At 45.8% G+C, this 27,876-nt stretch overlaps 1 protein-coding gene across 1 annotated transcript in view; it reads left to right on the top strand.

The window, feature by feature from the left end:
• Nucleotides 1–27,876, top strand: part of LOC104409814 (glutamate receptor ionotropic, kainate 4) — a 120,265-nt gene that overhangs the window by 44,021 nt on the left and 48,368 nt on the right. Inside the window, exons 2-6 of the mRNA XM_010019802.1 lie at nucleotides 7,219–7,383; nucleotides 13,412–13,509; nucleotides 16,812–16,977; nucleotides 20,949–21,127; nucleotides 24,221–24,274. Coding sequence (XP_010018104.1) covers nucleotides 7,219–7,383; nucleotides 13,412–13,509; nucleotides 16,812–16,977; nucleotides 20,949–21,127; nucleotides 24,221–24,274 — 662 coding nt within the window. The remainder of the gene's footprint in view (nucleotides 1–7,218; nucleotides 7,384–13,411; nucleotides 13,510–16,811; nucleotides 16,978–20,948; nucleotides 21,128–24,220; nucleotides 24,275–27,876) is intronic.

Genomic DNA, 27,876 nt, shown 5'->3' on the forward strand with positions numbered 1-27,876 from the left:
TGCCTGCTCTCAAATGCAGAGTCCCCCAGCTGCATTATGCATTGCCATCTCTCAAATCTATGATTATGACTATAAATCCTATCAGGCTTCCCCCATTTGTTTTTTGCCTTTTTGGTTTTTCTTCAACTTAGGATTTTACACATTGTTTCTTCCTTCCTCATTCTTTCTGTTTGCCTGGAAGTGGCACTTGGGGTTTGTGTGGTTATTTTTCTTGTATTCATACTCTCCACTGACTTAATTAAGTTCTTGCTTCTTTCCTGGTCCTGCCAAATTTATTGGCCCCCCTTGGGCTTCCCAGTGCTCTCCTCCTCAAAAATGCAGCTGCTGCCAGTCACCTGAGACCATGAAAACTTACTTTCAAAACTCATCTTGACATTATTGAAACAAAAGATAGACAGGAAAATGATGTTCCTGAATTCAACCAGGGTTTTTAGGCTGGTTTCTTAAGAAAATAAGATTTAGGAACTTAGACTGACCTTGTGTGAATGTGGGTAACTATCTATCCAGTAGCTTGAATTTTGTGGCAAACTGCAGTCCAGCTTGACAAATAAGCTTTTCAGAGATGCAGAGACCATCTGTTATGAATACCTTCTGCTGTGAGCAAAGCAGGGAAACAAGACAACATCCCTCCACACCATGTACACACATGCAGAAAGAGGATCTTGGTGGCTGGAATTGCCTGTTTTCTTGCTGGAAGATTTCTGACACCTCCAAGAGGCTCTTCCCTCATGGTCCCCATTTGCTTCCATGTGCCTTTGATAGTAACATCCCTATCTGGATGGTGGTGTCTGGGGTTCATGAAAGGTGTCCCACCTGTTCTTCCATTTTATCATTAGACCTTCACCTCCTTCCCTTTCTGTCCGCAAAGCCCTGCCCTAACGAGATGGAGAGCCCTTCTTGTTCTATCTTCCAGCCTGACCTGCTGCAGGCACATCTCCTTCTTTCAGAGCCATAGTCATTTATTCCCTGCTGCAGCCCTGACTATACACCTCAGGAAGGTTAAATCAGTCATTCCTCCTTCTCCCTGCTTTTTTCTCTTCAGTTTTGATAGGCTTTTCAGAGGATTAAGTAGGATTTATCTGGTTGCAAACACAGTATTTGAATTCACAGATTAGGACTTTATCCATAGCTGGAGACTGCCTGAAGTCTGTGGCTGTGGACACCTGTAGGAGTTTCTCTGTTGGCTTTAAAGCATCTCAGTTTGCTGCCCTGCTTTTGTACAAGAGGATGCCTTCAGGTGGCATTAACCAGCTCTGGACAGGATATTTCAATTTCAGACCCCTTTATTATCTTTTGTGCTCTTCTGCTTCTGTCTTCATGCTAAGGGTGTTTGTTGGCTGCCTGGTGGTGAGATTTGTATTCAGAAAAGTAGGTGATCTTATCAGAAGAGCAGGACCTTGTCTCATTACTTGGTTTTCCTCCTGCATGTGAAGCAGAGGAGTGAGAGGCAAGATGAGAACTGTCCTGCAGATGCCTGCTTTCAGAATGGCTGCTGAAGTGTGTCCACTCTTCCACCCCTTTTGGGATACAAACAGCCATCTCTGTTTCATGTAGGTGGGGGAAGAGGAGTCTGGAAGTGCTTTTACCTTCCTGGACAATGTTTGCTGGGGCACAAGGATGAGCTGCCCCATCTGAGGCTTTGCATCCCAGCACTGTGACAGGTCCAGCACAATTAACAGGCTCAGGGAGGACAGCAGAGAAGTGAGATGGTGTTCTCCATCTTCCTGGAAACTCAGAGAATGTTATTCTGATTTTTATGTACACAAAGTGATTATTAAAGAAGAGAAAAGAGAAGTTGTGTTTCAGCAATAGAAACTAAAACCCTCAGCTGTTTTTATCATGTTTTCCCTTCTCTCTCTCTCTCTCTCTCTCTCCCTCTTTCTCCTGAGTTCACTCTCTCTGGTTAGCACAAATGAAAGGGAAGCTCCATTTAAATGCAGATTTCGAACGCTGGCCAAAAGCAATAAATAGCCCTCTGCTACAGTGATCAGGCAACCATTATCAAGTGTCTTTGTGAAGGAGATTTTATGTTTTGAGATTTTCTTTTTCCTTGATGAGATCCTCTTTCCTCTCAGAGCAATAGCATATTGATGACTTTGTATTTTATTTTTAAGCAGCACTTCAGAGATTAGAATGGAAACACAATCCCACCTGTTTCTCCACTGGAGTTATACTTGACAGCCCTGTAATGAGGAAGTCTCCAAATTTCTTATCCTTTCCTGTATTGACAGCCTGAAGGGTTGATATCCTGCTCAGCAGAGGGGAAATGTGCAAAGTAAGGCAATCCCACAACCATTTTTAATCAACTGACCCTCAAATGATCTGAAACCTTGTGATTTCAGAGCTGGTTTGGGGTTCATGAAGTCAGGATCAGCTCCAGGTGGGCCTCTGGTGATAAGAGAGAGTGTGGGTCGTTGGGGAGCAGCAAGAAGGGGAGATGTGGAGGTCTGGGGTGATTCCCCCGCATCTCAGGGCATCTCTTGCGGCTGGTGTTCCCAAGCTGGACATTGGTGCTTGAAGAACAGTATGTCTTCTGTTATACCTTGGATCAAAAGGGTTCCTGGTTTTGAGACTGAGGGACTGATAAGCTCCAGTGATAAGTGTTGGATCTTCTAAGTGTCTAAACCTGGTTGAACTGAGGTTACAGGTCTTAATTTGAAAATCCATTCATAGCAGGAACATAGATGATATGAGGACTGTGTTTACAGAATAAATCACAAGAGGTTGTAAGTGTGATCATAATCTGTCAGAAGAGACACCTGAGGAATATTGTATATAGCTCTATGTCTTTTTAACTTGGAGGAACAGATCATGAATGGTGAAATACCATGTTTGCTAAACCAGTGTTTTGCTAAATCTACATCTTCAAGAGATGACTTGAGATGGCACTTGTGTTTCTGAGTATGGCTTTACATCTCAATGGTATGCTAAGCAGCTGAGAAAACGTAGCAATACTTAAAGTTAACAGGAAAAGGTCAGCAGAACGCTGTTGTAGCCGTGTATAAACCTCCCAGTGACATCTGTTCCCTGTTATTGTTAGAAAAATGCTACTCCATTAGATCTTGGTTGGATTTGGCGTTAAGTAGTGCCATGTAGTAAAGCTTGCAGTCGTATTAGGCTTGTCAGAGTGCATATGTTGTGAATCTGGCTGGTGGCGGGTAGCACTCTGGGGAGCCACATGGCTCAGGAGAATGGGAGAGCAGAGGCTTTCTTCTTTTTTAGCGCTGGTTGAAACCCAGCTGAGGGTGGAAAGGGTTACATTTCAGTGCGGTCTGCAAGGGGCTGGTGCACTTATTAGGATAAGTTGCTGTGCCTCATCCCAGCTCTGGGAAGACAGCTGTCTCCAGCACTGAAAACACACAAGCTGACAGCACTGCCTATCCCCCTGTTTGCTGGTTTTGGTGCAAAGGAATAGGACTGGATTGCTTGGGGTGACAAATCAATGTCCCTCCTCCTGGAGAAGTTTCTCCCGGGTAAGAGGCAAAAAGGCAGGAGAGTTTGAGCATCTGTCTTTCATGCTGTGGCTGTGCTCAGCTTGAGTGGAGGATGACACATAAGAAAGTTACTGAAATCTGTTTTTCTCAGAGGGCACTGTTGTGTCATCTTGCATTTCTTTGGCTGCCAGTAATAGCCTTTTTCTGGTTCTTACTGTTAAATCATTAACTTTGAGGGCTGCATTTGAAATATGTGTTTGATGGAAATTTTCAGTTCAAGTCACTTGTTGCTTGAAAGTTGAGGAAGTGTAACTCACCTATTTTCAGTGCATATCTAGAGTGATAAACTCTTCTGCTTTGTGCGGTTTGTGTTAAGTGTAAGGAAAACCTGGGCATATGGAATAAAAGAAGAATTATTACTACATACCAGATGTTGATCTATGGCTGGAAAAGATGTTTCCAGCCAGTTCTTCCTGAGAAAAGCTCAGCCTCTGCCAGTCCTTCCTGACTTCACTTGAAGCTGTTTGACTCTCAGTCCTTGGGAAATCCTAAGCAGCCCTGAATCAGGCATCATAGACTCAGGTGTTCCTGACTCCCTCTGAAATACTTTTCTCATAATTCATAGAGAAGGCAGTCAAGATTGGAGACATTTATTATGATGGGGAAGATAGAAGTGATTTTTGAGGCCAACAAAGTTCAAAGACTTTGCTGTAAGCCTTCAGGATTAAAGATTTACTTGATGCATCTTCCCATATTTAATAGACAGGAATAGATGAAAGGGAATTTCTATAAAGATTTTCGTTCATACTTAATGATGCCACTATTAGATGAGCTTTGGCACTGTGTCCCGAGACATGTAGTTTTAAAACCAACCTTTTTTAAACATTAAATGACCTTTTTCATCTGCTAGCTTTAATAAATAAAGATTAGTTCAACCTCCTTGCCTAGTCTGTTCTGGAGGCTCTTTGAATGGTTGGTAAAACTAACTAGTCTCCCAAAATGCAAGTGAACAAATTTTGCTGGTTTTCTATCAGAAGGCCTGCAGGGAGATAGGAAGCAGTAATGTGGTTTGATTAGTGCCTGGAATCTAGGAGTGCCACTACCACCTCCATCCTGGGATTCAGGCTGTCTGGCTGCGTTCCTTTCTTTTCCAAAACCTACCACTTGTTGTGAGCACTTCCCCCTTCCTCATGTATTTGCTACCAAGGTGGGAGGCAAAGTTCATATTCAATCAGAGCATGGAAGAGGATTTGTTGGGGTTTGCTTGGATTGTTTGTAGGGAGATTTTCAAGATTTACAACAAGAAGAGTGGAAAATCCCACCCTGAATGGAGACAAAAAACCTTTGTGCAAACATTTTTGCCTTGGTGGCCTGAGGAAACTATTTGAAATGCTTCAGTTTGAACTCTTATATTTAGAATGTATTTAACTATACATTAGTGGAAGTCAATTTATTTGAAAACAGACACTTGAAGAATATACTGGAAAATATTTTCCACTGTAGTGATTTTGAAGCTTTAAATGAGAAAATAATGAATCAAAGAATGCTGACATACACTCCCCCACCACTGATCTTTAATTTCGCTATGTCAGCACCTGGAATGTAAGCAGCATTTTGTGATGTTCATCAGATCCAGTACATTGCTTTACCCTTTCCTGGAAACAGGGTTGTAGTGCAAAGTTTACAGACATCAGGCAGTTAGTTCTGTGTATGAGGACTTACTTCTCTGCAGCTGCTGGGGAGCTGGGCAAGCTGCCTGCTGGGGCACTTTAGTCTCCCAGCTTCTTTGTCATTAAGAGCCATATCGATGCTTAGAAAACCTGTGATCCGTGCCCCTGGCCTTAGAGGAGAGCACAACCTTTTCTCTTGCATAATGAGATTAACTGCCTTAGCTTTGCAGATAATGATGGTGCTTGTGTGTTAGTGGAGCAGAGGAGATGGGTGTCGCCTGAAGGACTGGGAATGTTCACCAAGACATTTGTGCATATCGTACAAGAAGCATTGCTGCATGTTTCTTTATCAGTACTTTGGTTTAGCTCCCATAAAAGTGGGAAAAAGTAGGAAGAAAAGGAGTTCTTGAGTGGATACCATTGCGATACGAGTAACTCAGACTAGCTTGGACCACATCTGCTTCACCAGTGGATTTGGTATCTAGTTACCTTCCACAGCTGGAGTCAGGGCAGGATGAGGAAGCAGAGGTGCTCTGCAGCTTTGTCATGAGAGAAGGGATCCCACTGGGACGAGCATAGAAAAGCTGAGAAAAGAGCCCTGAAATGTGATGCAAGTTGGTTCTTGACACTGGGCTATGCTTTGAGGTTTTGAGGTTGGTTCAAAGCAAGTCTCAGGGGCAGGAAAGCCAAAGTAATGGGACCCTGAACCTGGGACAGGTTTCTTCATTGGGCTGGGCTGCGTTGGGCTCCTTACATTGATTGGCAACAGGGGTGATCAATGCCCATGCACCTGAGGAGAGGTAAGGACCTTTAAGGCACAAACCAGACCCCTGAGGAACATGTTCTCAGTCCCACCTACAGCACAACATTGATGTGCTTATCCTACAGTGGTCCCAGTTGGCTCTTTCTTCAAAATACATGTATCCTTGAACTCTGCTCCCTGCCCTTGCTCAAGGGAGACAGGATGCCTCCTGTTTATAGCTGATGTGCTTTACTTCAGTTTCCAGCTGATTTGTGTGTTTCACTCTGGTTTTCCCTACCGAAAAGAAACCCCAAAACTGAACCTGCCACAGCACAATGGCACATTTCAAAGCTTCAGCAAAGCACCTAGCTGCTGTAGTTAGTTCCCAATTTCCATGACACACAAAACAGCAGAGCCCCACTAATCTCTGCTTTCCTAACGTTGTGTGGGGCATGATTTGGTGCAGAGCTGTGACTCCATCTACACCTGAACAGTTCCGAATGGCATCGCTCTCTTTGGAGTGATTTTTGGGAAGGGAAGATAAGCACTGGTTCCTTTCCAATACACACAACAAAAACCAGTGCTGCTTTTCCCCAGGTACAAGTGAATAGCTGCATTCTGGGAGGAGACCTCCTATTAGCAGGGATAAACCCACAGGGGTGCAGAAGTTGTGCCAGCTCATAATGAAACACTTGAATGCTCGATTCCAATCTCATTTTGCCTTCCGTCAAGGAAATAAAAATAATACCCCACACTATCTCCCTGTGCCTGACACAGATTTGAGTGGGCAGGCCCAGGAGCTGAGTTCAAGAGTCAAATGCTTTCTGTTTGACAAATATTTGTCCCTTCCCACCCACTGCTGCCCACATGCTTCCTGAAATATTCCAGCTATTAGCACTGTACCAACATGCTCTTAAACGAACAAACCGAGGCTATCTGGGGACGATTTCCCTTTGTTGGGATTTGAGGCAGCGCCTGGATCTGGGCTGCTTGGGGCTGCATGGGTGGATGTCCCTTTAGAGCATCGCGTGCGGGCAGATGGCTGTGCTGCAGTGGGTGCTGGGCCAGGTCCCCAGCAGTGTAGGTGGATGTGTGGTGCTGCAGTGCACCGGCAGGTAACACAGCTACTGCTGCAGAGATTTCAACACCCACAAGTCTGGCAAGACCTGAGAGGTGGGCGAAGCGGCGGGAAAGGCCGCACGAGGGAGGGAGGATGCGCTAACAATAGCACAAGTGCTGACGCGACGGCTGCTTGCGTGGCACTGGAGATCCCAAAGGGGTGCTGGGAAGGGAATGGTGGGTCTGGGAGGTGTGCGGAGCTGAGCCGGGTCCCCGCCAAGCCTGATCTCTGCCGTCGCCTTTGCTCCCCCAGCTGCCATCCTGGATGACCCCATGGAGTGCAGCAGAGGGGAGAGGCTCTCCATCACGCTGGCCAAGAACCGCATCAACCGTGCGCCCGAGCGGGCGGGGAAAGCCAAAGTGGAGGTGGACATCTTTGAGCTGCTGCGAGACAGCGAGTATGAGACAGCGGAAACCAGTAAGTACCCTTCCATGGAGCTGGTCCTTCCCCAGTCTGCTTTCTGCTGGCTCACAGGAGGTGCCCGGCACACTGCGCTTGCTGCAGAGGGTAATTGTGTCATAGTCAAGGGAGATACATAGGGAAAAAGCACCTCTCTGCTCCTCTGTAAGGACTTGAAGGATCATCATGTGTTGATTGCTCAACACATTAATCTTTGCAAAGACCCAGACCTGCCATGGCTGCCTGAGCACAGTCATGTTTGGTGCAGGGCTTTGGTACGTTCTGGATACTGGGGCAGCATCCCCTTGGGAGCTGCATAGGACCATTAGCAGCCTTTATGCTGAGTTCAGCACCAGCCACGTGTTTGGAAGGGCTGGCCCTTCCTGGGTGCATCCACTGTGGATTACAGTGGCACATTAACAGGAGATTAGGCTCGGAGGATGAGTGCTGAGACCTGTTTTAGCATGGTATTGTGAGGTGAGCCCTGGCGTGGACGCAGGATCTGGGTCTCGAGTAAGCTTTGCCACTGTTCAGCTCAGTGGCTTGGGACAAATTATTTTCTTTAATGTGTATGTCAATAAACAGAGGTAATGGTACATGAGGCGATGCTCCTTTGTGAAGTACTTTATAGCGTGCAAATAAGAGACTCTGAGCAAGTTTAGTGCAATTAAGTTCTTTTTAAAACCCCACAGAACGCTGTGTGTCAGCAAACACGAGAGCTCTTTCAATGCTCTAGATTGGCAGTGGATTTGTTTATACAAGGGGAAGTTTTCAAGTGATGTTTAAAATCATGTGGATTAAAAAGAGCTGGTTTTGAAAGAGCAGCGTAATTCCCATGTTGCTTTCCTAATGCAAACGAGTCTCTCCTATAGTTGTTCCTCTCCATGGCCAACATGCCAGCTCCATGATGATGAATAAAAAGAGAAATTTGTGGTCAGTGTCTGCAGACCTCTCACGAGACCAAGTGAAAGAAACCAAAAAGATCTATAATAGTTTCTTCCTGTAAGAGGGAAAATCGTTTGGAACAGGACATCGTCCCTTTAGAACCATTTTTAAGACGACCTTTAGAGTTCAATGGAGGACTATAATTTTTTATTACAGGTTAGCTTGAAAAAGCTGGAGAAATCATTTTAAATACTAGGGATTTTTAGATTCATTTCCTAATGGTTCCTTGTTCCAAGCCTCTGTTATCTTCAGGGTATCCCCCAAAGGTGTGGCAGTGTATTGTGCTCCAGAGCAGACTGGTTTTTTCACACAGCTTTACTGTTCTATACAGGACTGAGCATCCCTGTGCCTGAGAGGCCCCGTGGAGCGCGTACCCAGTGCTGCTCAGGAGCAGGTCTCTGGGTATGTGTCAGAACGGGCTCGATAGGCCTGTGAGATCAGCAGATTGCTCCTTCATTTCCTGAATTAGTGTTTGCATTATTTATAGAAGTGTTCAGTTAATAAAAGTGCATTTCAGCAAGTACCTGTAGGTCTATTTTTAGAGCCTGTCACCCATGAGGCAGTCTAGATTAAGATCATCACATGCAGCATCACGGGGACTGTTCAAAACAGCACTTCTCCACCTTTTGGAGCTCTTATCCCTTTTAACAACTCCTTGGTCTTTCACATCTGTTCAGGATTGTGCACATCCTGCTTTGCCCTCGTTTCGGGTGAATCTAGTCTTACTGGCCAGACCATGCAGAAGCGATGGGGACCGCCTTGGTTTCCATTTTTCAAGCAGAGGAATATTAATTCGTTGAGAATGAAGTATTATGCAAGAAATTGCTGATTTCAGCAAACGTTGTCTTTGGGGAGAATGTGGAAATGGGATAAGTGAGGAAGAGGCAATCTCCTATTTTAAATTTTTACCTCAGGGTGATTTTCTTTGTTTTCTTTACTTGAACCGGTAGAATGTAAAAGGTAGAAATTGGAGCAAACTGGTTTGATTTTGGTCAAGTAAATATTCACGCAATTTTGCAGTATGTTATTTGCCTTTTCTTCAGAGAGAAAAGTATCTTAAAGCATTTTGTACAAAAGGAAAAACCCGGATTCTGCATGGCTTTTCTGGTAATGTCATTGAAGTTATTCTTGATTTATAGTGGTAGCAGAGGAGAATAGGATACTTATATTTCAAGGCTTTCATGGCTTTCAAATGTCTGACTTCTCAGTTTTAATGCAGCACTGATATTTGTTATCACACATAATATTAATAAAAGCAGTTTAGATGTTTTAACCTATGACTGCAAAGCTGTTATACATGTGTAATACTGATCTCAAATTTCACACACTGTGAATCACCCTTAAATATCACAGCTAGCATGCTTAGCTGATTGATATAGGAATGCTGCAATTCCCCCCCGTCAATGACACTCATGTACAACTAGTGCTTCAAGAGAAAGAATTCTTGAGAGTTAGTTGTTATTTTCTTGTTGAGGTATTATGTATCTTTTTTCCTCCTTACTCAGGCATCTTCCTGTTAGGGTCCCATAAAATCACAATTTGGACAGCAGGTAAAATACGAGTCAGTCTGGATCACACCCAAGCATGGTTTGCTTTTTCTGCTTTATATATGAATGGAGACAAACACTGACTGTTCCTGTATGCAACATCTGTAAAGTCCTGTGTTTTGAAATGATTTTGCAGTGAAAGGTTATGGATAGAGGGATTTTTTGCTGTTACAAGTGAAGCCTGTTCTCTCTTTGTGTTTGATGTTTCAACTCCTTTTATGGAGATCCAAAATGACTTGTTTAATCATGTCTCTATCTGAAACACCTTATTCCTTTTGATGTCCAGGGAAGGACAGATTTTCTACTTGTCACCCTGTCCCCTATCATTTCATCAGTCTTTTAAGCATCTTTTTGATGTTAATCCAGACATCTCAGGGCAGGTCAGCAATCAGAGTGAGCAGGCAACTAGAGGATTTTAAACTTTTATTTATTCACACTAATACTTCAAAGTGTCCGATACATCCTTACACTGACATTGCTTCAAATGCACTATTAAATGTCCCACCATCTTTGTGATCCTGTTGGATTTCATGTTTAAGCCTGCTCTGGTTGTGGGTTCCTGTTAAGAAGCATAGAATGTGCTGCAGGGAGCAGTCTTGGAGCCATGGTGCAGGATGCACTCCATATAACACTGTCTGTTTATGCAGTTCATGTTTTCTGTATGAGAATCCTGTCCTGACCAGTCCTGTCATTCAAGATCCTCTGATATGTTTGGCAATCATGGAAATGTTGAGGTAATTGCATACCTTCCCTGGTAATTTATTTTCAATTAGAGGCAGGAATCTTCTTTGCATGCTGTTCGAAACCCTTGTATCAGGTGTCTGTATGCAGTGAAAGAGATGCTGTGTTCTGCACTGTGGGTGGATGCTCTCACCTGAGTGCTTTCAGCCACGATTTGACCAGGCAGAGTTCATGGAAATGCTTGCCAAGTGCTCTGGCACCCCATGAGGTGAAAGGCACTATCTGACCATGACAAACTGGATGTACATGCATGTATAATGTGATAGCTACTCATTTGTGGTGCCTTTTCATGTTCAAAAGTAAGCATGTATTTCCATTTGCCATTAGAGGGTTTTAATATGATGTCACTTCAATGTCCAGTATTTCTTGAAGTGCTGAATTCTAAAAACCATAAAAATGGCACACAGTCTTGGGCAGAGGTATCTGGGTGTGCAGCAAGTGAAGGTGCATCCTGTGCAGTATATGTACACGTGTTGAAGCATGAAGAGACCTGAGTGGTAGAGGCTACATCAGTATCTTATGGTTATGCATGGTTATCTTCCAGGCTTGTCTGAATCCACAGTGCGTCTGATGGCAGCTAGGTTGAGCCTTTTCTCCCTGTGGAAATTAACAGCATCAGGTAGTGTCCTAAAATAGGAAATGTGCTTCAATTACAAAAGAAGCTTTCCAAACATGGTCAAAACCTTTGCCTAGGGCACGTTCACTTTGTTTCCATTCATTTCCCTTAATTTTGCTGGATGTTTCAGCCGTGGAGTGATAAGCCGAGTCTTTTTCTTCTGACAGTTGTTACAATTGTGTTGCTATGACTACTTAACTCACTTTTTGTTCTCAATACCAGAGATGAGAGGAAAAGCACTCACCAAACTTTTTCCTGCATGCACAACAAAATTCCCCTCAGGACTTTCACCCTAATGACCTGTGGATAAGAGGACTTGGAACAGCTTCTTTCCTCCTAGATGCTGAATTGCAGAGCACCCAAAGGGTCTACTTGCAGCTGAGAGAGCCTGATGAGTGCCACTGAGATAGCACGCAGGGTTTTCAAATTGCTGGTGCTCTTATTTAAAAAGATCTTCTGAAGAGGTGTAAGTGCTTGTAAATTTTTAAGCAGAGAGGAAAAGCAAGTACTGGATCCTTTGAAGATGCCGCAGAAATATATCTCTCGTTCTGTAGCAGGCTGAGGTGGTGGAGGGGCATGGGAGGAAGGAAAACTCAAGAGAAGACGTTTGCATATCACTGGCACTTTCTGTAAGAAGTCGGAGCAATCAGTATGCACAGGGACCTAGCAGTGTGTGGAGTTTAGCCTTCAAGAAGCTTGTAGAGAACTAAAACCACTTCCCCAAAGTGACAAAGTCTTCAGCTTTTGGCATCATATTCCAGTCACAAGGCTACGGAGACTTGTGTAGTCTAAAACCAGAGATGACCACCTTCATTAGCTGATCTTCTGCAGAAGATGGACTGTAGATGTTCACATGCTGAACACAACACTCAGCCCCACAGCCCCAAGCATAGTATAGCTCTCATTTCATACACTGTATTGATTTAAAGACTTGAAGTTGATAGAGGACCTGCTCTGATCTGTAGTGCAGCGGTTCTGATGATGAATTCCCTTCACTACAAAAAATACATCCTGGTTTGAATCGTTCTAGCTCCTTTTTCCAGCCACTGAATCTAGATAACTTTCCACAGCCATCACAAAAGCTTGTCTGGCATGTAAGGCAGGGAACTGCAGCGAGGATGGCACTCTGAAACAGACTGGCCATTTGATACTGAAGAGGCACTATCTTTAAAACCTCAGTTTTGTGGTTTAGTTTTTACATAGGAAAATGCTGTGAGCTTGCTTTTGCCAGAACTGATATGTAGTTGTGGTGCCTCTTTTCGCCCTGGTGGTATCCCATTTCTTCATTTGATGCTGGTTGAACAAATGTGGCTTTATCTGTCTGGGGAGGAAGGAGCTGAGTGCATGGTGATGCTCAGGCAGGTCTGGTATCTCAGAATAAGCTGTGGCCAGCACATGTTCAGACGAGCCTTTTGGAGTCTGGGGATTCAGGCGGAGGGGCTCTCGCCTTCTGTTCGTGAGGCTTTGCCTGAGCAAGCTGCTGCAGGAATGTTTCTGAGTGTTGTGGTTGATTGCGATGGCAGCAGGGAGGTGACACCAGCTGGGCTACTCCTTGGAGTGCCATTTGGCTAAATTTGTGCTGTGAATTAAAAGGACAAAAGGTTGCTGTTTAACCCGGGAAGCTTGTGGGGAGAGATTTAACTTCTTCATTTTGTCAGAGTCTTTTTATTGTTCTGCTAACCTTGGTGGCATGGAGACAGGAGATTAAATACTGCCGGGAAAAAAACACAAATGAAAAACAGTAATGTGATCCTTATTATTACTACTGAGCTCTGCAGAGGGTGAGGGAAGGAATTCATACAAGTTTGTTTGCTGCTAGATGATGCTTTGAAGCCAGGCGACTGCTGTGCTTAACATCTTCCATAAACTTTAGTTACTGTTTTCTCTTTGAGAATAGCAGATGGGGCCAAAAAGGGATGTTAGGAGAACAAACCCCAGTTCTGACTCAAAGAAGAGAGACTGGGGCTTTGGGGACAGTTCAGGTGAGATTTAGGAAGGCTGGGAAAAGATGGAGTAGAGGGTGTCACAGGCAGAGTGGCAGTGCTTCAGAGGGAATAGTGGAATTTCAGGGGGAGGTAAATGGCAGGGAGTACGTTTTGTGAAGGAGATGGTACTGTATCCTTAGTAAGGTGCAGCAGGTAAGCATGGAAATTGAGGATGAAATCTAATGCATGTTTCCTCTCTCTGGTGCCCACAGTGTGCCAGATTCTCCCCAAAGGAGTGGTAGGCGTCCTTGGACCTTCCTCAAGCCCAGCCTCAAGTTCTATTATCAGCAATATCTGTGGGGAGAAAGAGGTAAGTGGAAAAGTTGCGTGTTGGAGTAAGTCTGTGCCATAATGACTGACTTGACCCTCGAGCCCAGTGGAGGTAATGCAGGAGCCCTGGCTCCCTCCTCCCAGTGTTTCACAGCAGCCTGGGGTGAGAGGTAGAGTCACACACGTGGGTAAGGGACACTACAGAGATCCCAGCCCCGTGTTTTTCATGTTGTCCTTTAAACTGAAGATGCTATTGGTGGGCTCTGATCGCAGCGTTGCTTCCCACTGCCTGCTGCCTGGTGCTCAGATTCCCTGAGAGCACAGCATTTTGCTGGTGATTTAGTAAGTATGGACAAGGTTTTTAATTTACCACTATACTGAGCAGCAATGCCATCTGTACAGATCCCATGCAGAAGGACTTTCTGCAGCCTTGAAGGGTTTCATTTGAGACTCTGGTGTCTATGCCAAGTCCCAGCCAGAGCTGCACAGCTCACTGCAGCTTCCAGCTCTGCCTGACACTGCCTTCTCACTTGCCTGGGTCTGCCTCTTGCTTGTTCTGTCATTTCTGTATATGCACACCTCTCCTTTCCACCCTTCTCCGGCTAATGTCCACGTCCTCAACATCCCAGAGCATTCTGTACCCATGTCCCAGCTACAATGCAGAGCAGGGACATCGACTCCACTAGGCAGGGGCAGTGAGGTACATCCCTATGGTATTCCAGGTCATCCTTGGCAAAGATGACTTGCTGTAATTGTTTTATCTATTATATCATCCTTCCCATGATCTGCCATGGCTCCTAATGATGCAAGCTGACAGCTTGGTTCGTTGCCCCTTCTCCTAAGTCATATGTTCTTGCAGCATCTTCCTTTTGCATTTCCTCTCTCTTTTCTGCTTCCCTTGTCCTTGTTTTCATCCTTATCACTATTTACTTCAGCTTCCCTCACATGGCACACCATGCAAACTACACGGGGTGCAAAAACCAAAGCTTGCCCTGGCAGATGCAAATCCTGGCCCAAGTTCCTGGATGCAACCTGACTTTGTGAACATACTTGGAAAGCTGCACCCCTTCCAGTTTGCTGCTATTCTGTCAATGCAAACCCTTTTTATCTGTGTCCAGAGTATGTGCCTGATTTAATATTTTATAAGCCATGAACCATCCTACACTCATCTGGCTCTGCTCACGGGAAAAGAAATTGAGTTCTCTTCACATGGTTCATCCCTTTAAAGCCAGATAACATCTCTCAGCCTTTTAGTGGCCTCCCTCTGGAGCCCAGGAGGGAGTGCCTGGAACTGAGCAATGTAAATAATTTGCATTCACAAATGACTGCTGTTCTTTGTTCCCTGAGAAGCAGAAGTGCTGAAGAGATCTTTCAGACTTAGTACTTTTGGCTGCAGCAGGGTGGGTCTCTTGAGAGCATTTTGTAGTGCTTTTTCCAGCTAAACGTCCCAGGCATGTGAGCCATCCCAGGTAAAGGCAGCTCTGCAGTAACAGATTGCAAGTGTTTTTCCCCCTGAAATCCATATTCAATCTGAGTCTCTGATCTAAGTCTCTTCATTTATTTTTTTTCTTTCCAGCAATGAAAAGTGAGTGCTAGTGCACTTCTAAGGTATTTGATTCTCGAGCTTGATCTCAGCTGCCCTCCTAGTGATGTAAAACCTGCAGTAACTCCCTGTGATTTATATATCACAGTAGCATCAGTTGGTGCTGCTGTGTTAAATGGGATATAGCAACCCAGCCAGAGCCATTATACTTACAGCCATCCATCAGGTAAAGGCAAGCATCCCCATTTTACCACCGAGGCACCAAATGGTGGAGTGACTGGCCTGATGTTCACCAGGAGCCTGTGGTATAGCTGGGGATGAATTGTGTCTCCTGTGTTAGCTCTCTAGTGCCTTTGGCCCCAAGATGTCTTTCCCTCCTGTCCAGAAAGGGGTGTTGCACTGGGGCAGAGCTCTTGGAAAGGAGAGGAGGGCTCAGGGACTAAAGGTGAGGTCTGAAACATGGCCATGGGTGCTTGCAGAAGTTGTCACCTCTCTTCCCTGGTAGTGGTTGTTGCTGAAAGTCTCAGGCTCCATCTGGCTCCCAGAACGATCAGCGTGCTTGTACTGGAACTGCACTGTCTGCTCTGGTTAAAGGAATTTGCCTTTTGCTTACAGTTTTCTTCTCTCCCTGTTAACAACCTGGGATGAGAGCTGCAGACTGAAATTAAGGCAGATAGCAGCTTATTACTCTTTAACTTCCTACTGCTGACCAAACAGCTTATGCTGTCAATAAAGCAGCCATCACGAAGTACTAATAACCTTTCCCATGAGGAGAGAGATGGGAGGCACAGGACAATAGCTTCTGGGAGGACTAATAATGGAGGAAAAGAGGACTTGACACTCCTGTAATGAAGCTGAAGCAGATGTTTCCCTTTCTCTGTCTTCTATTTCTTCCAAAGAATTCACTCAGCAAAAGGAAAACAATACTCCTTTTCCTTATTTGGCTGAACCCGCAGTGTCTGAGCTTGGTCTGTCTGCTCACCTTCTATATAAAGCTGTGAGGTGTACAGCAGAGCTGCCTTGGAGGGAGCCCTCAGGCTGTTCCCTTCTCCCCCTTCCCCAAATTCCCTGGGTATCCCGCTCCCAGCTCCTGCTCTGCTGTATTAATGACAAACACAACACTATTAGGACTCGTGGTTAAGTCCCATTGGAGCTTGCCTGCTGTATGGCCACCAGCTACCTCTCTGCTGATCAAAACAGTCCAAAGCTTCTGGCTGCTGCATCTGTTCCTCTCCCTCCTGAGCCTTGCCAGTGCAGGGTCATCTTGTTCTTCCCTTCATCTCTCCTAATTACCTGATGACACATCAGTACTGCAGGCAGAGGTGGATTTGCAGCGCTTCATCCATCTAGCACACAGCAAAGGTCTAGGGGTTTCCAGCATGGGGCTGTGTAACTCCCTGCCTGCAAAGCTGCCTCTGAATTTACCCAGGCAACAAGCCCAAAATGAAGTGGGGGCCCTGCTACAATTAGTACCCAAGCTAATTAGGTTGAACTCATCCAGTATGGTTTCCTGTGCTGTAATCACAGCCCCCATTGCCTTTCTCTGAGTGGCTCAGCAAGACTTTTCCTGATCCACTCCTTCCCGTGGCTTCTTGTTGCTGTGATAATTATTTTCCTCTGCTATTGCACAAATCCCACCCTCCTCTCTTCACTCTGGTGATGCTTCTGCAGTTTTATTGGGATATTTCAATTTCTGCCTGCTGTGCATTTCACACCAAAGGTCCTTTTTGGGTAGATTTACTTGTTTTTATTTCTTTTTTCTCTGTAATTATGTTTTCTTCCCCCTCCTCCCCATTTAGGTTCCTCACTTCAAAGTGGCACCAGAGGAGTTCCTGAAGCTGCAGCTCCAGCGGTTCACCACCCTCAACCTCCATCCCAGCAACACCGATATCAGCGTGGCTGTGGCAGGAATCCTGAATTTCTTTAACTGCACCACTGCCTGCCTCATCTGTGCCAAAGCTGAATGTAAGTCATTGCCAGGCTGGGTTCGGCTGCCCCTCTGCTCCCAGTGCCTTCTGTTCTATCTCCTTCTGCATGTCTGGTGCCTGCTGGAGAAGGTCCTACAGGCAGCGTGTGTGAGCATCCCAGGGTGTTTGTCTCGCCTGGTTGTGGTGGCAAGGTCTCTTCTGTTTGCAGCAGGTCAGCACTCAGTCAGAGCAGCCTGAAACAGCAGTGCCCTGCGGGGCAGGTTTCCCACTCTGTTGCCCCGTGGAGGTGTTTGTGAGAGGAGGAAAGGGGATGGGGAGAGACTTGCCTGCCTTCTGTTTGACAATCTGAAGGGTGTTTTGCTTGCACAGGTGGGTTTATATAGGAAAAAAAAAAAAAGGCTTAGGCTTGTTTCTGGAGATTATTTTAGGCATGTAAAGCTTTTTGAAATATGCCTTTCCCAAACCCACGTGCCATTTGTGGCCTTAAAGCAGGATTTGATTAATAGTCAATACACTGCATAGCCTCTCAGGCTCTGCAGCCATACATCTGCTGGTAATTGTGCATCTGGATGCTGAGGCATTCACCTCAGCAGGACCATATTCGTCTTGGCATAACTTTCCTAAGGTGGCAGGAGCAAGGTCTGCATCACAGTGATGATAGTGTGTCGTGTGCTTTTTAAGGTCAGTGTGTAGGTAGGTAGCTGCTGTGTAGTACCCACACTAATTGTGCTTTTATTATCCTGTAGCCATATTTGTCAGCGCTGGAGTTTACCATACAAACAAGCCTAGAAGAAGGGCTTTGGAAAGGCATGTGGTTCCAGGGAGAGCTCTGGGATACTGGCAAGAGTTTAGCAGTCTCTGACTGTGGGGTCAGGATCCTTTCCAGCTAGCCCTGGGCAAACTTCACAGCACCAGCTGTGGGAGTAACGCAGTGTTGTGGCAGAGTCCTGCACAGGGGCAGACAGACTAAGAGTGTCTTTGCCTTTTTGCTTTATGTACCCTGAGGAGACCTCATCCTCAGCTGGTGTAAGTAGGTAAATTGCCTTCAGTAAGCATGTTCAGATTTATCCTAGTGCAGAACCTGACCCAAAACAATGCCATTAAAATCATGTAAATGGTCTCCTACATTGCTTCTGGTGCTGGAATTTTTCGTTGTCTAAGCTTAATTTAAGCAAAATGGAAGAAAAATAGAAAGGAAGAGAAGATAATGAGGTTTTCCCACCTGCGTGCTCACAGCTCTGTCCTTGTGCTGCTGCCGGGCACAGAGCACACATACACATCAGCACACCACCGTGCTCCCCTGCCCTAATCCTCACATATGTGCCAAAACATGCAGGTGCCTCCCATGGAACACAGCCTGGTGCTAACATGACTCTTCATTTAACTGGAGCAAAGCCTTGGGAACCAAATAGCTCACAGTGAAATAACATTCTTTTAATTGGATCAGTTCCATTTATTTTACTCTGGTATTTCTGGATAACTCAATACTTAGGGTGTGCTGTGCAACCTGAGTCCTTCCCAGACCCAGTGAAGCAGTGGGATGGGTGTCTTTCGTACATCTTGCTCTTTGTGCCCAGTAAGGATCTCGTCTGACCTAGGCTTAAAGCAGAACATGCTCTTACTATAATGGAGTGAAGAAAACTTATAACCTAGCTTCATGTAGGAGCACAATCCCCCATTTTCCCTCAGGACAGGTAGTGCTCCTTATCACAGTCCTTAAACAAGTAACTTAAGGCACTTTGAGCTTTTGGAAGGTTCCCAGGAGGCAAATAGGGGAGCATATGAGCTGTCTGCTCATCAGCAAGGAAATGCTGGTTTGAGGGATGTTGTTATTTAGATCCCAGGAGGGAAAGTCATAGCTTTTCTGGTTTAAGTACAAGGCTATGTGATGGGACTCCTGGGTCCTATCCCGTCACGCTCATACTATCACTGTAAGGAGTCACATCCTTTCCCTGGGGGCCGATTGTAATTTCTTCTGGCAGAAGCAGAAAATGACCCTTGAAGTCAATTGAACTTGGGCCAGCCTAACTGTAATGAATGGTGAATAGAATAGGATTATGTGACTCAGTTTCTCTGCAGTGTGAAATAAATTAGCTAGTTTGTGAACTGCTCTGAAGTGGCTACAAGGTGGGATCTAATTTGCTGGAAATGATCATTTCCTTGAACCAGAGGAGACCAAATGCTTCCTTTTTATCCTGGCCCTACTTCATCCTCTCTGTGTCTGATGTGCTTTAGAAATGTGCAGCTGGGCTCTGCCTTCCTCACTTCCTCACCACAGAGGCCAGGGTGGCTTTTATACCTGGGCTTGTGCCCCAGTGAGCTGTGGGCTGAGGAGAAGGCAGCAATAGAGGTGCAGATAAAGAAAGCAAAGAGAAAAATGAAGAGGAAGCTGAGGGTCTGTCATGAATCACAAACTCATAACTGTTGGCAGAGGGATGCTCTCCAGTTTGCAAGATTTAACTTAGAGCCGAGATATACAACCTGCAGTGTTCAGGAACAGGATCTGATTTTATTTCTGCAGGAAATTAAATAGAAAAGGTGCATTTCCATGGGGAATGGCTGAAGATTTCCCTCCAGATGCCCATGCCTTTCCATGGATTTATGTCCCCTTGAAAGTCATGTTGTGGCATAAATCTGGGTGTGCAGAGTAGTGCAGCTTTCCCTTCACCTTCTGGTGGATGAGCGGTTTCATGCAGTCAAAGTATGGTTAGGTTAAGAGTACAGGTCTGACTTGAGAGTTGGATTTGCCTCTGGGACATGATTCTGCTGATAGTTCTTTTCAGTTTTCTTCAGTGCAGCTTTCCCCTTTCTTTTTGGACCATCTTGCTGCAGGGATGGGATGTGTGGCCACAAAAGCTGCCTGTGTCTTGCTGATGATTACATCTGGTGGACATTCTGGTCAATCAAACTTGACAGGAGGTTATTTCCTGGTGAAATTCAGCAGCTGGATAGAGGAGACAGACTATCAAATACTCTTTCTTGACTAACAAAAGCTGCAGCAAGAGCTTTGATGTCTTAGTAGACAACAAGGAAGCTGTGTTGGAAGGAGCCCTTGCAATGACCTAGCTGCAGGAAGAAACTTCAATGAGAAGTGTTGAAGGCAATAGGGCACAAGTCCAGGGAACCTGGGACTCATCCACACGGGTGCTCACTAGTTACTTATTTCCTTCAGCTCCCATTTGAACGGAGAGCCTGGTCCTGCACTCAAAGGGCTCAGTGTGGACATGGGGGAGGCAGAAATGCAGATGGCAAGGCAGAAAGGAGGAGGAGGGCTTTGTCCTTGCCCAGTGATAGAGCCACTGGACTGCGAACAGTGTCCTACTTTAATCTCCAATTTCTCTACAAAGCACCAAATGTGCTGGTTTGTTTTATTATTGGCTTCTGTGTTGCTCTAGGAATCCTCAGCCCACGGGTAATTCTGCATTGTGCTAAGACCATACTCCCAGTTTTTGTCACATATTTGTATGTAGACCTAATGTTGCATTTTTGCAATGATTTCTGCTTTGTCTGACTCTCGGCAGAGCTCTTCATCCCCAGGGATGCATGCCCTTGGAAGACAGCAGCTCACATCAGAGCACTCTAAGATCTCCAAGCTGTATCAAGTCGTGCCTTGCAGGGCACTTCATTTGGGAGCTAGTAATGTAAAGGCTTAGGAGGAGGAATCATCCTCCAGCAATCAGCGACAACCAGAGCAATCCTGCATGCAGGAAAATAGTGGAGAGATTGTGTGGACTCTGGGGTCCTGACCAAATTCATGTCAGCAATCTTATCTCTTCCCAAGAGGCTTTGGGGACCACTTTTTGTCTGGGATAATTCCATGATTTCCCATTCCCTGGGAATAGACATGGGCTCAAGCAGTGAGCCTGTGCTGCAGCCCCAAATCCTTTCCTTTGCACAGAACTGCAGGACTGCTTCCTATGGATGACTACGGGCCATGGAGAAGTGCTTTGTGAACCAAGCAGAAAACTAAAGATATCTGCTTTTTGCCCCCTTCTCTTTCATTTGAAGGCCTTTTAAACCTAGAGAAGTTGCTTCGGCAGTTCCTCATTTCCAAGGACACCCTCTCAGTCCGGATGCTGGATGACAGCCGGGATCCTACCCCTCTCCTAAAAGAGATCCGAGATGACAAAACAGCAACTATCATTGTACATGCCAATGCTTCCATGTCTCATACTATTCTGCAGAAGGTAAGTGTCTCTTAAGCATCGGAGTTGTAAATGCTACTGCTTCCACTGCATGCAGAATGTAAGCATACATGTGCAGGTGTTGTATGATAATGGAGTGCAAAAATTCCTGCAGCAGCACTGGAAATGGGGAATTGCCACTGGTTGAGTTTTTGAGGAAAACAATTTGCGCTCTCTTTCCAGGACTGTATCTGTAGAAGCAATGGTTCAATTGCTCTGGGCTGATGTGTTTGCTTTCTAGAAGTGGTGTGTGCTTTGCGGCTCCTGATGCCATCAAACAGCCGTGGAGGACTGCTATAGGCACTCTGAAATCAGTCAATCACTGCCATCGTTTTTGCTTTTTTTTTCTCCAAGTACATTTATAAGTTTTTGATTCCTTTTTTATTGTCTTATTAACTGAGATTTCATTTTAATCATGTTTATTTTTAAATGGTCTCTTGCTGCAGTTTTTAGCATTTGTTTTGATAGACTACTTCAAAATTGAACAGTGGCTCCAGATGGAACTACGAAGTTGTGTAGAGTTTCCCACGTCCTGGAAGGAACAAGATGGACTTTCCTGAATGGAGGCAGGATCCAGGCAGTGGGACCCTCCCTGTTGGGGCATGCTTTACACAAGGTGTCCTGGCTGTGATACCAGGGACTCAGTCATTCAAAGGCATTGGCTGTACCATATTTATTCCTGATGACAGCCAGCAGAAACCATTAGAGCTGTTTTAATTATTCCCTACCTACCCTCCCTAAGATCTTTATTCCCCTGCTTGGACTTCTAAATAGGCAGGTTTGGGGTTTTTTTTGGGTCCCTCATATGTAGGGGGAAAGTGTTGTGGTTCTTTAGTTCTTTCTTCCATCCTGGTCCTTTATGCTGCCTGGCTGCTGAGGGCTGTCCCCCTCCTCTGTTGCTATAGTGACTTCCCACCAGCACACAGCAGCGCTCTTCGTGCACCCACCGTCTCCCTTCCTGGCTCGAGCATCCTTCTGCCACAACTGATAAAGATGTCAGAGATTGCCATGATTTCTCAGCAGTTCAGTAAAACCTAACGCAGTCTTCCCGGCTAGAGGATTGCAGGAATGGGAGGTAATAAATAATGAGCTTCTGATCTGGCAACTTCCTGCACCCTGGGAGGCTGAAAAGTGTTTTCTTTATAGAGGTGCAAGCAGAGTAAGGAGTGAGGTTGTGGTGAGCACATAGGTACATCATTGGCCTCTGCCCACAGGTCACCAACAGCAAGAAAAATGTGCTGTTGCTCTGCAAGTGCCTTGTGTCAGATGTGTCTCAGGAGAACAGTCCCAGCCTCGCACAAGGAGAGAAATAGCAATTTCTCATCTCTTACCCTCCACATATGGTCTGGAGACACATGGTTGCTTCCTCGATTACCAGCGTCTCCTGGCTGCCCACCTGCCAGCGGGCATGTTAAATGGATGGGAGCGATGCTTGCAGGAAGCACTGTGTTGCTCGCTTTGATTTTCTGCCCTTGAAATCAAATGCACTGATTTCAAAGGGGGTCAGAGGGAGAGCTGACATTATCACTGTCCCCAGGAAGGGAAAAGGGAGGGAAGTGGGTGCCAGGGTCTATCGTGGAGGGCTTAAAAATGAGGCAGCTCTTTGGAAAGCTGGCCGCGAGGCAAGGCTGCAGCCTCCTCTGAAGTTGTGATGCTCTTGTGGTTAAATAACTTTGCTGTGTCCATTTTGCCAGCCATGCAAAGGACAGGGTGACAATGTGTAACCAGAAAAGCTGGACACAGCCAGGCATCCAAAGTTTCCTACTGTCCATGTCAGCTCCCACTGCAATGGTGGTGGCCTTAGTTTTGCACATGAATAAGGAGGAATAGGGAGGGATGCAATCTAAGCCACCTCTTTGTACCTTTCCTTCACTCAATTTCTGTTGTAACCATCCTCCAGCTTCTGGGGGATATGGAAATGGACTAAAATCAAGCTGCCCTTAGTCCTTCCCTCCCTGCCTCCAGCTTCTCTGTGCGATCTGGGGTGGTGGGAAAACCTCTTCGCCAAGGTCCAGAAGCATGATTTGAGACCAGCTGTGCTTGGCAGTGAAACACAGGCTTTCAGGAGGATCTGCAGATTAATCTCCACTTTCCTGAGCTTCTGTTCCCACATCAACTCCTTGTTTACTGGGAGTTCTGAAGTTTGGAAAAAGACCTCAGTGATCTGGTCTGTGATCTCTAGAACAGATCACCACATGGAAAAATCTGTCCCCTTCAATCTGCATCTCCATATGCTTTTACCCTTCTTTTTTCCTATTTCTGTGGCCATCACAACAATGTCTAAATTCTAGACAACAGCTTGAGTTACTAGATTACATTCATGCTCATTAATTTACAGGACTGGAGCCCAAATCTGACTGATACATGTGGGAAAACCAGCAGTGGGATGACTGTCCTTTTTCTGTAACTCCAGAAGAGCTTTTTCTGCCTTGCTCTCAGCATCACGGTGTTTGTGGCGAAAGGAGACAAGCCCTGAGCTATCCCAACTGCTGGTTTCTCTCATTATGTTCAAAAAGATGTTACTAGTTGAACAGCAGAAAAGCAGCAACTTCCAAACACACAGTATGCCCAAGAAACTCCTCATTCCAAGGGCTCTGGAGGCCTCAGGTTGAGGCTGCAGGATCCCACCTCACCTTGCTGGGTCTACACTGCTGTTGGGATGCAAAAGCTTTTGTTTCCAATGGGCATCTTCTTTCCAGGTTGGCCTTGGCTGCAGTGGGGCCACATGCAGAAATCCCCATGTGTGATGTTGCAGAGAGAACAGGGATGGTCACAGGGGACCAGAGCTGTGGCTCATGCAACATTGGGTGGTTTCTGTCTGCCAGGCAGGCCCTGTGCAGGTGCTTTGTCAATGGTGTTGCAAAGAAGAGACCTCAGGGGCAGGCTCAGTCCTGCTGAGAAATTGGTTCCCCAGACTTTAATTTCACAGGTCAAATCATGCTGCTGTGTCCCACCTTTTCCCTTCTGCAGGAAGACAGCAGTGCTTGCGCAGAGCGATAAGGATGAAGAAGCAATAGTGGCCCAGACTCTGCCTTGCCAGAGTGGAGATTGAAGATTGTCAGACTCTGGTCTAATCTCCTTTCCTCTCCTTCACAGGCAGCTGAACTGGGAATGGCGTCTGCCTATTACACGTATATCTTCACTAATCTGGTAAGACATTTCTCTCAGCTTTTCTCCCGTGTGCGTGTAGAGCCATGTTAATGGGAGCTGATCTCCCTGGCCCACAGGAGTGTTGGGAAGAGCTGTGTGCTTGCAGAGAAGGAGTTTTGCAGCAGAAAGGGGGATGGAAGCAAAGAGAGGTGTCCTGTTCCAAACCTAATCATCAGTCAGGGGAAGTCTTGCGCTGGCCTTTAGGAGGTGAAAGCTGATGTGTGCCCGGCAGCACTGATTGATTCCATGTAGCTGCGAAAGGCAGGATTTGTAGACATGGAGATGATGCAATGAGATGTGTGGGTTCTTGGGATGCCCCAGCAGATGGGTGATTCCTCACCCATCAGAGGGGCTCAGGAGGGTTATGCTGGAGGTGTCAGTCCCTGAGCCCTTTACCCACAGGGTAGATTGCTTGGAGTGTGCTTGTGGAGGGCACCACAGCCCTGTGTTTTTCTGTTTTGCCTCTGAGAGCAGCTGTGGAAGACAAAGGAAGGATGATACCATAAACATCGAGAGGCAGAGCAGGGTATATATTCAGCATGGCCCCTGGCGATTTGGCTTTATAGCTACTAATAACATTAATGGGGGGATTGTGTGGTTAAATCCCTGAGTACTGTGCTAAACAAGGAGTAATGGGCTTAGGCAGCAGCAGGGGGAAACCCAAAATAAACATGAGAGAAACTTCTCTTGCTGTAGCAGCTACAAGGCTCTGGAACAAGCTGCCAAGTGGTGTGAGGGAATGCTGCCGCTGGGGAGAGGAGATACCTACCTATTAATGCTGGTGTGGTGGTGATGGAAACTGGAGTGCAGCAGGATGGGCCGGATGATTAAGTGGAGGTGCCTTCCAACCCCAAATGATACTCATCTTCTCTAATTTCTATTAATATTTATGCTAGGGTGTGCGTGTGCCAGGAAAGCCGGGAGCTGAATCACGCTTTGTGTTTGGGTGGGAGACAGACGGGAATGGATGGAGCCAAACATGTAGGCAGGAGAGCTGGAGTGGAGAGGAGGAGGGGGGAAGGAGTGAAATGGGGGATGTTGAAAGCCAAAGAGAGCAATTGGGACACAGAAGAAAAAAAGAGATAGGTAAAGGAGATGTCAGAAAAGGAGAAAAAGGCAAAAAATAGACAAAGCCATAAGCTTCCTACCTGAACTAATAGGATTCTGATTCCTGCTTAGCGCTCAATCCATAGGTCCTAATGTTGCTCAATATCAGTCCTGCAAGAACAAGTTTCACTGCTCCTGTTTATCCCCATGCAAATGGAACTGGGCAGGAAAGCAATAGGAAGGGATGAACCCGGGGGTGACAGAGACTGGAGGAAGAGCTGTGCCCTTGGGAGGTCACTTGTTTTAGGCAGTGGCTGCTGCTTTGTGGCTTCTGATCCCCAGAGCCAGACCCCGAGTTGGAGTGTAGCTGTGCTGATGCCGCTGGTGGAGCTGGTAATGGACAGTGGCCATCCCCATCAGATCCTGCCCATGATGCTAACCCACTCCAGCCACTTCCCAGTCCCAGCAAGTAGCTTTCATGTTGCCTTCTGGTTGCAACAACTCTCTTCTTCCACTGCCCTTGCCAGTTCTGGCAGGTGCTGTGCACCCCATGGGCAGGGACTGTGCACATGGTAAGGGATTTCTATTTGCACATCACCAGCATAGTGGACTCTGTGTTTTAGATGGTGCTTGACAACAGAAATAACTATTAAAAACCAGAGTCCCCACCACTGTCACCAGAGTAGTTTCAAGCATGGGTGTGATTAAACTTTTGCTTGAACTCAGAAGGTGATTATTTGTCTTTGAAACGCATTCATCTAGTGTAATGTAGTTATGGCAGGAGAGAAAGAAATGAGTTTTGTTGCCATTCCCTCTCACAGGGTATTAATCTGTTTACCCAGGTTATTTTACCACTTCTTCCAAAAAAGCAGCCCTCAGCAAAACTGCATTTTTGGCAGGTACTGTTAAAGGTGACATCGGGCAAAACCTGGGCAGATGGAAGAGATGTTTAAGGAAATTAGTAATATTTAAATGGGGATGAGAGATGGGAATGAGCAATTTAGACTAATAAATCTGGGGGGATTACCAAGCTCCTAATGAACTCTCTGAGGTTTTGCAGTCGCTGCCTAATAGAAAAGATAAAATCATAGTGAACTACTGTCAAGGGGGCAAGCAAAAAGATGGCTTTAAATGGAGGAAGAACCTATTGGAAGGGGAATAGACAGTCTGTATAGCATTAAGCTACTTGGAGATGGAAAAACATTTCAGGCAAAAAAAAGAAGAGAAAAGGGGATAAAATGCTGAATTAAACACCTGCCCTGCAGCACTGGAGGGGAATTCTGTTTCTGTCTTCCAGCATTAATTTCACTTAATAAGCACATCCCAGCCGACAGCTAGTTGTATGTCACAGCTATTCCCTCTGTGGAGCGTTAGATGGAGGCAAGTTGCTACAACTCCCCTGGCACGGACCCACGGGAGAGTGATTTGGGGGTGACAGCTGCTCCATAGCCAGCCTGATGACTGCAGAGAGCAGTCAATGGGAAGGCAGAGCAGCACAGTAAAGCAGATGCCAGCCTTCGGCAGGAGATTGTGGGAGCAAATGAGGAGGAAGTCCTTGGCCCCCGATGCATTTCCATCGGAGCCGAGGCGAGCAGACTGATGTAAAAATATCCACAGGCTAATTTACTGCGTGCAAATTCATTATCAGCCTCCTCCAGCCAGCTCAAGGGACCCTTTCTGTCAGTAACACTGCTCCAAGAGTTCTAATGAAACTCACAGGACAGAACAGGTCTGGTGCATTTTTCTTCCCCATGTCCATCATCTGTGTGCACGGTACTCATGGCAACTGAGCACCCTTCTGTCCTCAGTCCCCTTGTAGAAAATCTCAGCCTCTCAGTTTCTTCCTGGCATCTCCACATGGTGACAAATTCCCTTGCTCTGGCACTTACCCTTCTGGGAGGGCTAAAATGTCCTGAACTAATGGCAAATGCTGCCCCAGTGACTAGCTGCTCATCCTTCCTTCCCCACTCCCTAGCAGCTTATGACCATGTAAAGGCGTGATGGTGTGCTCCGTAATAATAGTAGTACAAATATAATAATAATAATAATAACAACAACAGTAAATAATTAATAATTATGATGATGCCAGTGCATAAGTAGAGCACTGAAAAAAAGAATGTTCCTCCTAGTGCTGGAAATCCTTGAAATCAGCAGTGCAGAGCAGGAGGGGTGTTGGATGCCTCCAAAATCCTGTGCTACGATTAATTCTTTTAGCTTATTAATTCTGTGTAGCTTGTTATTTTTGCCTTCTTTTTCCTCTCTTATTTTTCATTATAACTTATGGACCTCAGGCTGGGTTTAAATTTCAAAACATTTATCAAGGAGATTAGATGGAATTAATTGAAACAATTAAAATTATTGCTGTAAGAAGGAAGGTGTAAAGGAGTTTCACTAGTGCCTTAAGTCAGACGGTCTATTCACGGGATGCACTTTTGCTCCCTGACAGTATTGTGTGCAGGTGTTGTTGCTGATAAAAGAGGTGCCATATTCCATTTCCAGAGACCAGATAAATCCGTTTTGGTTTGATTCCACCCACCCCCACCCCCACTCACCAC

Source organism: Nestor notabilis, unplaced genomic scaffold (genome assembly GCF_000696875.1).
Source record: "Nestor notabilis isolate BGI_N333 unplaced genomic scaffold, ASM69687v1 scaffold12380, whole genome shotgun sequence".
Taxonomy (NCBI): domain Eukaryota; kingdom Metazoa; phylum Chordata; class Aves; order Psittaciformes; family Psittacidae; genus Nestor; species Nestor notabilis.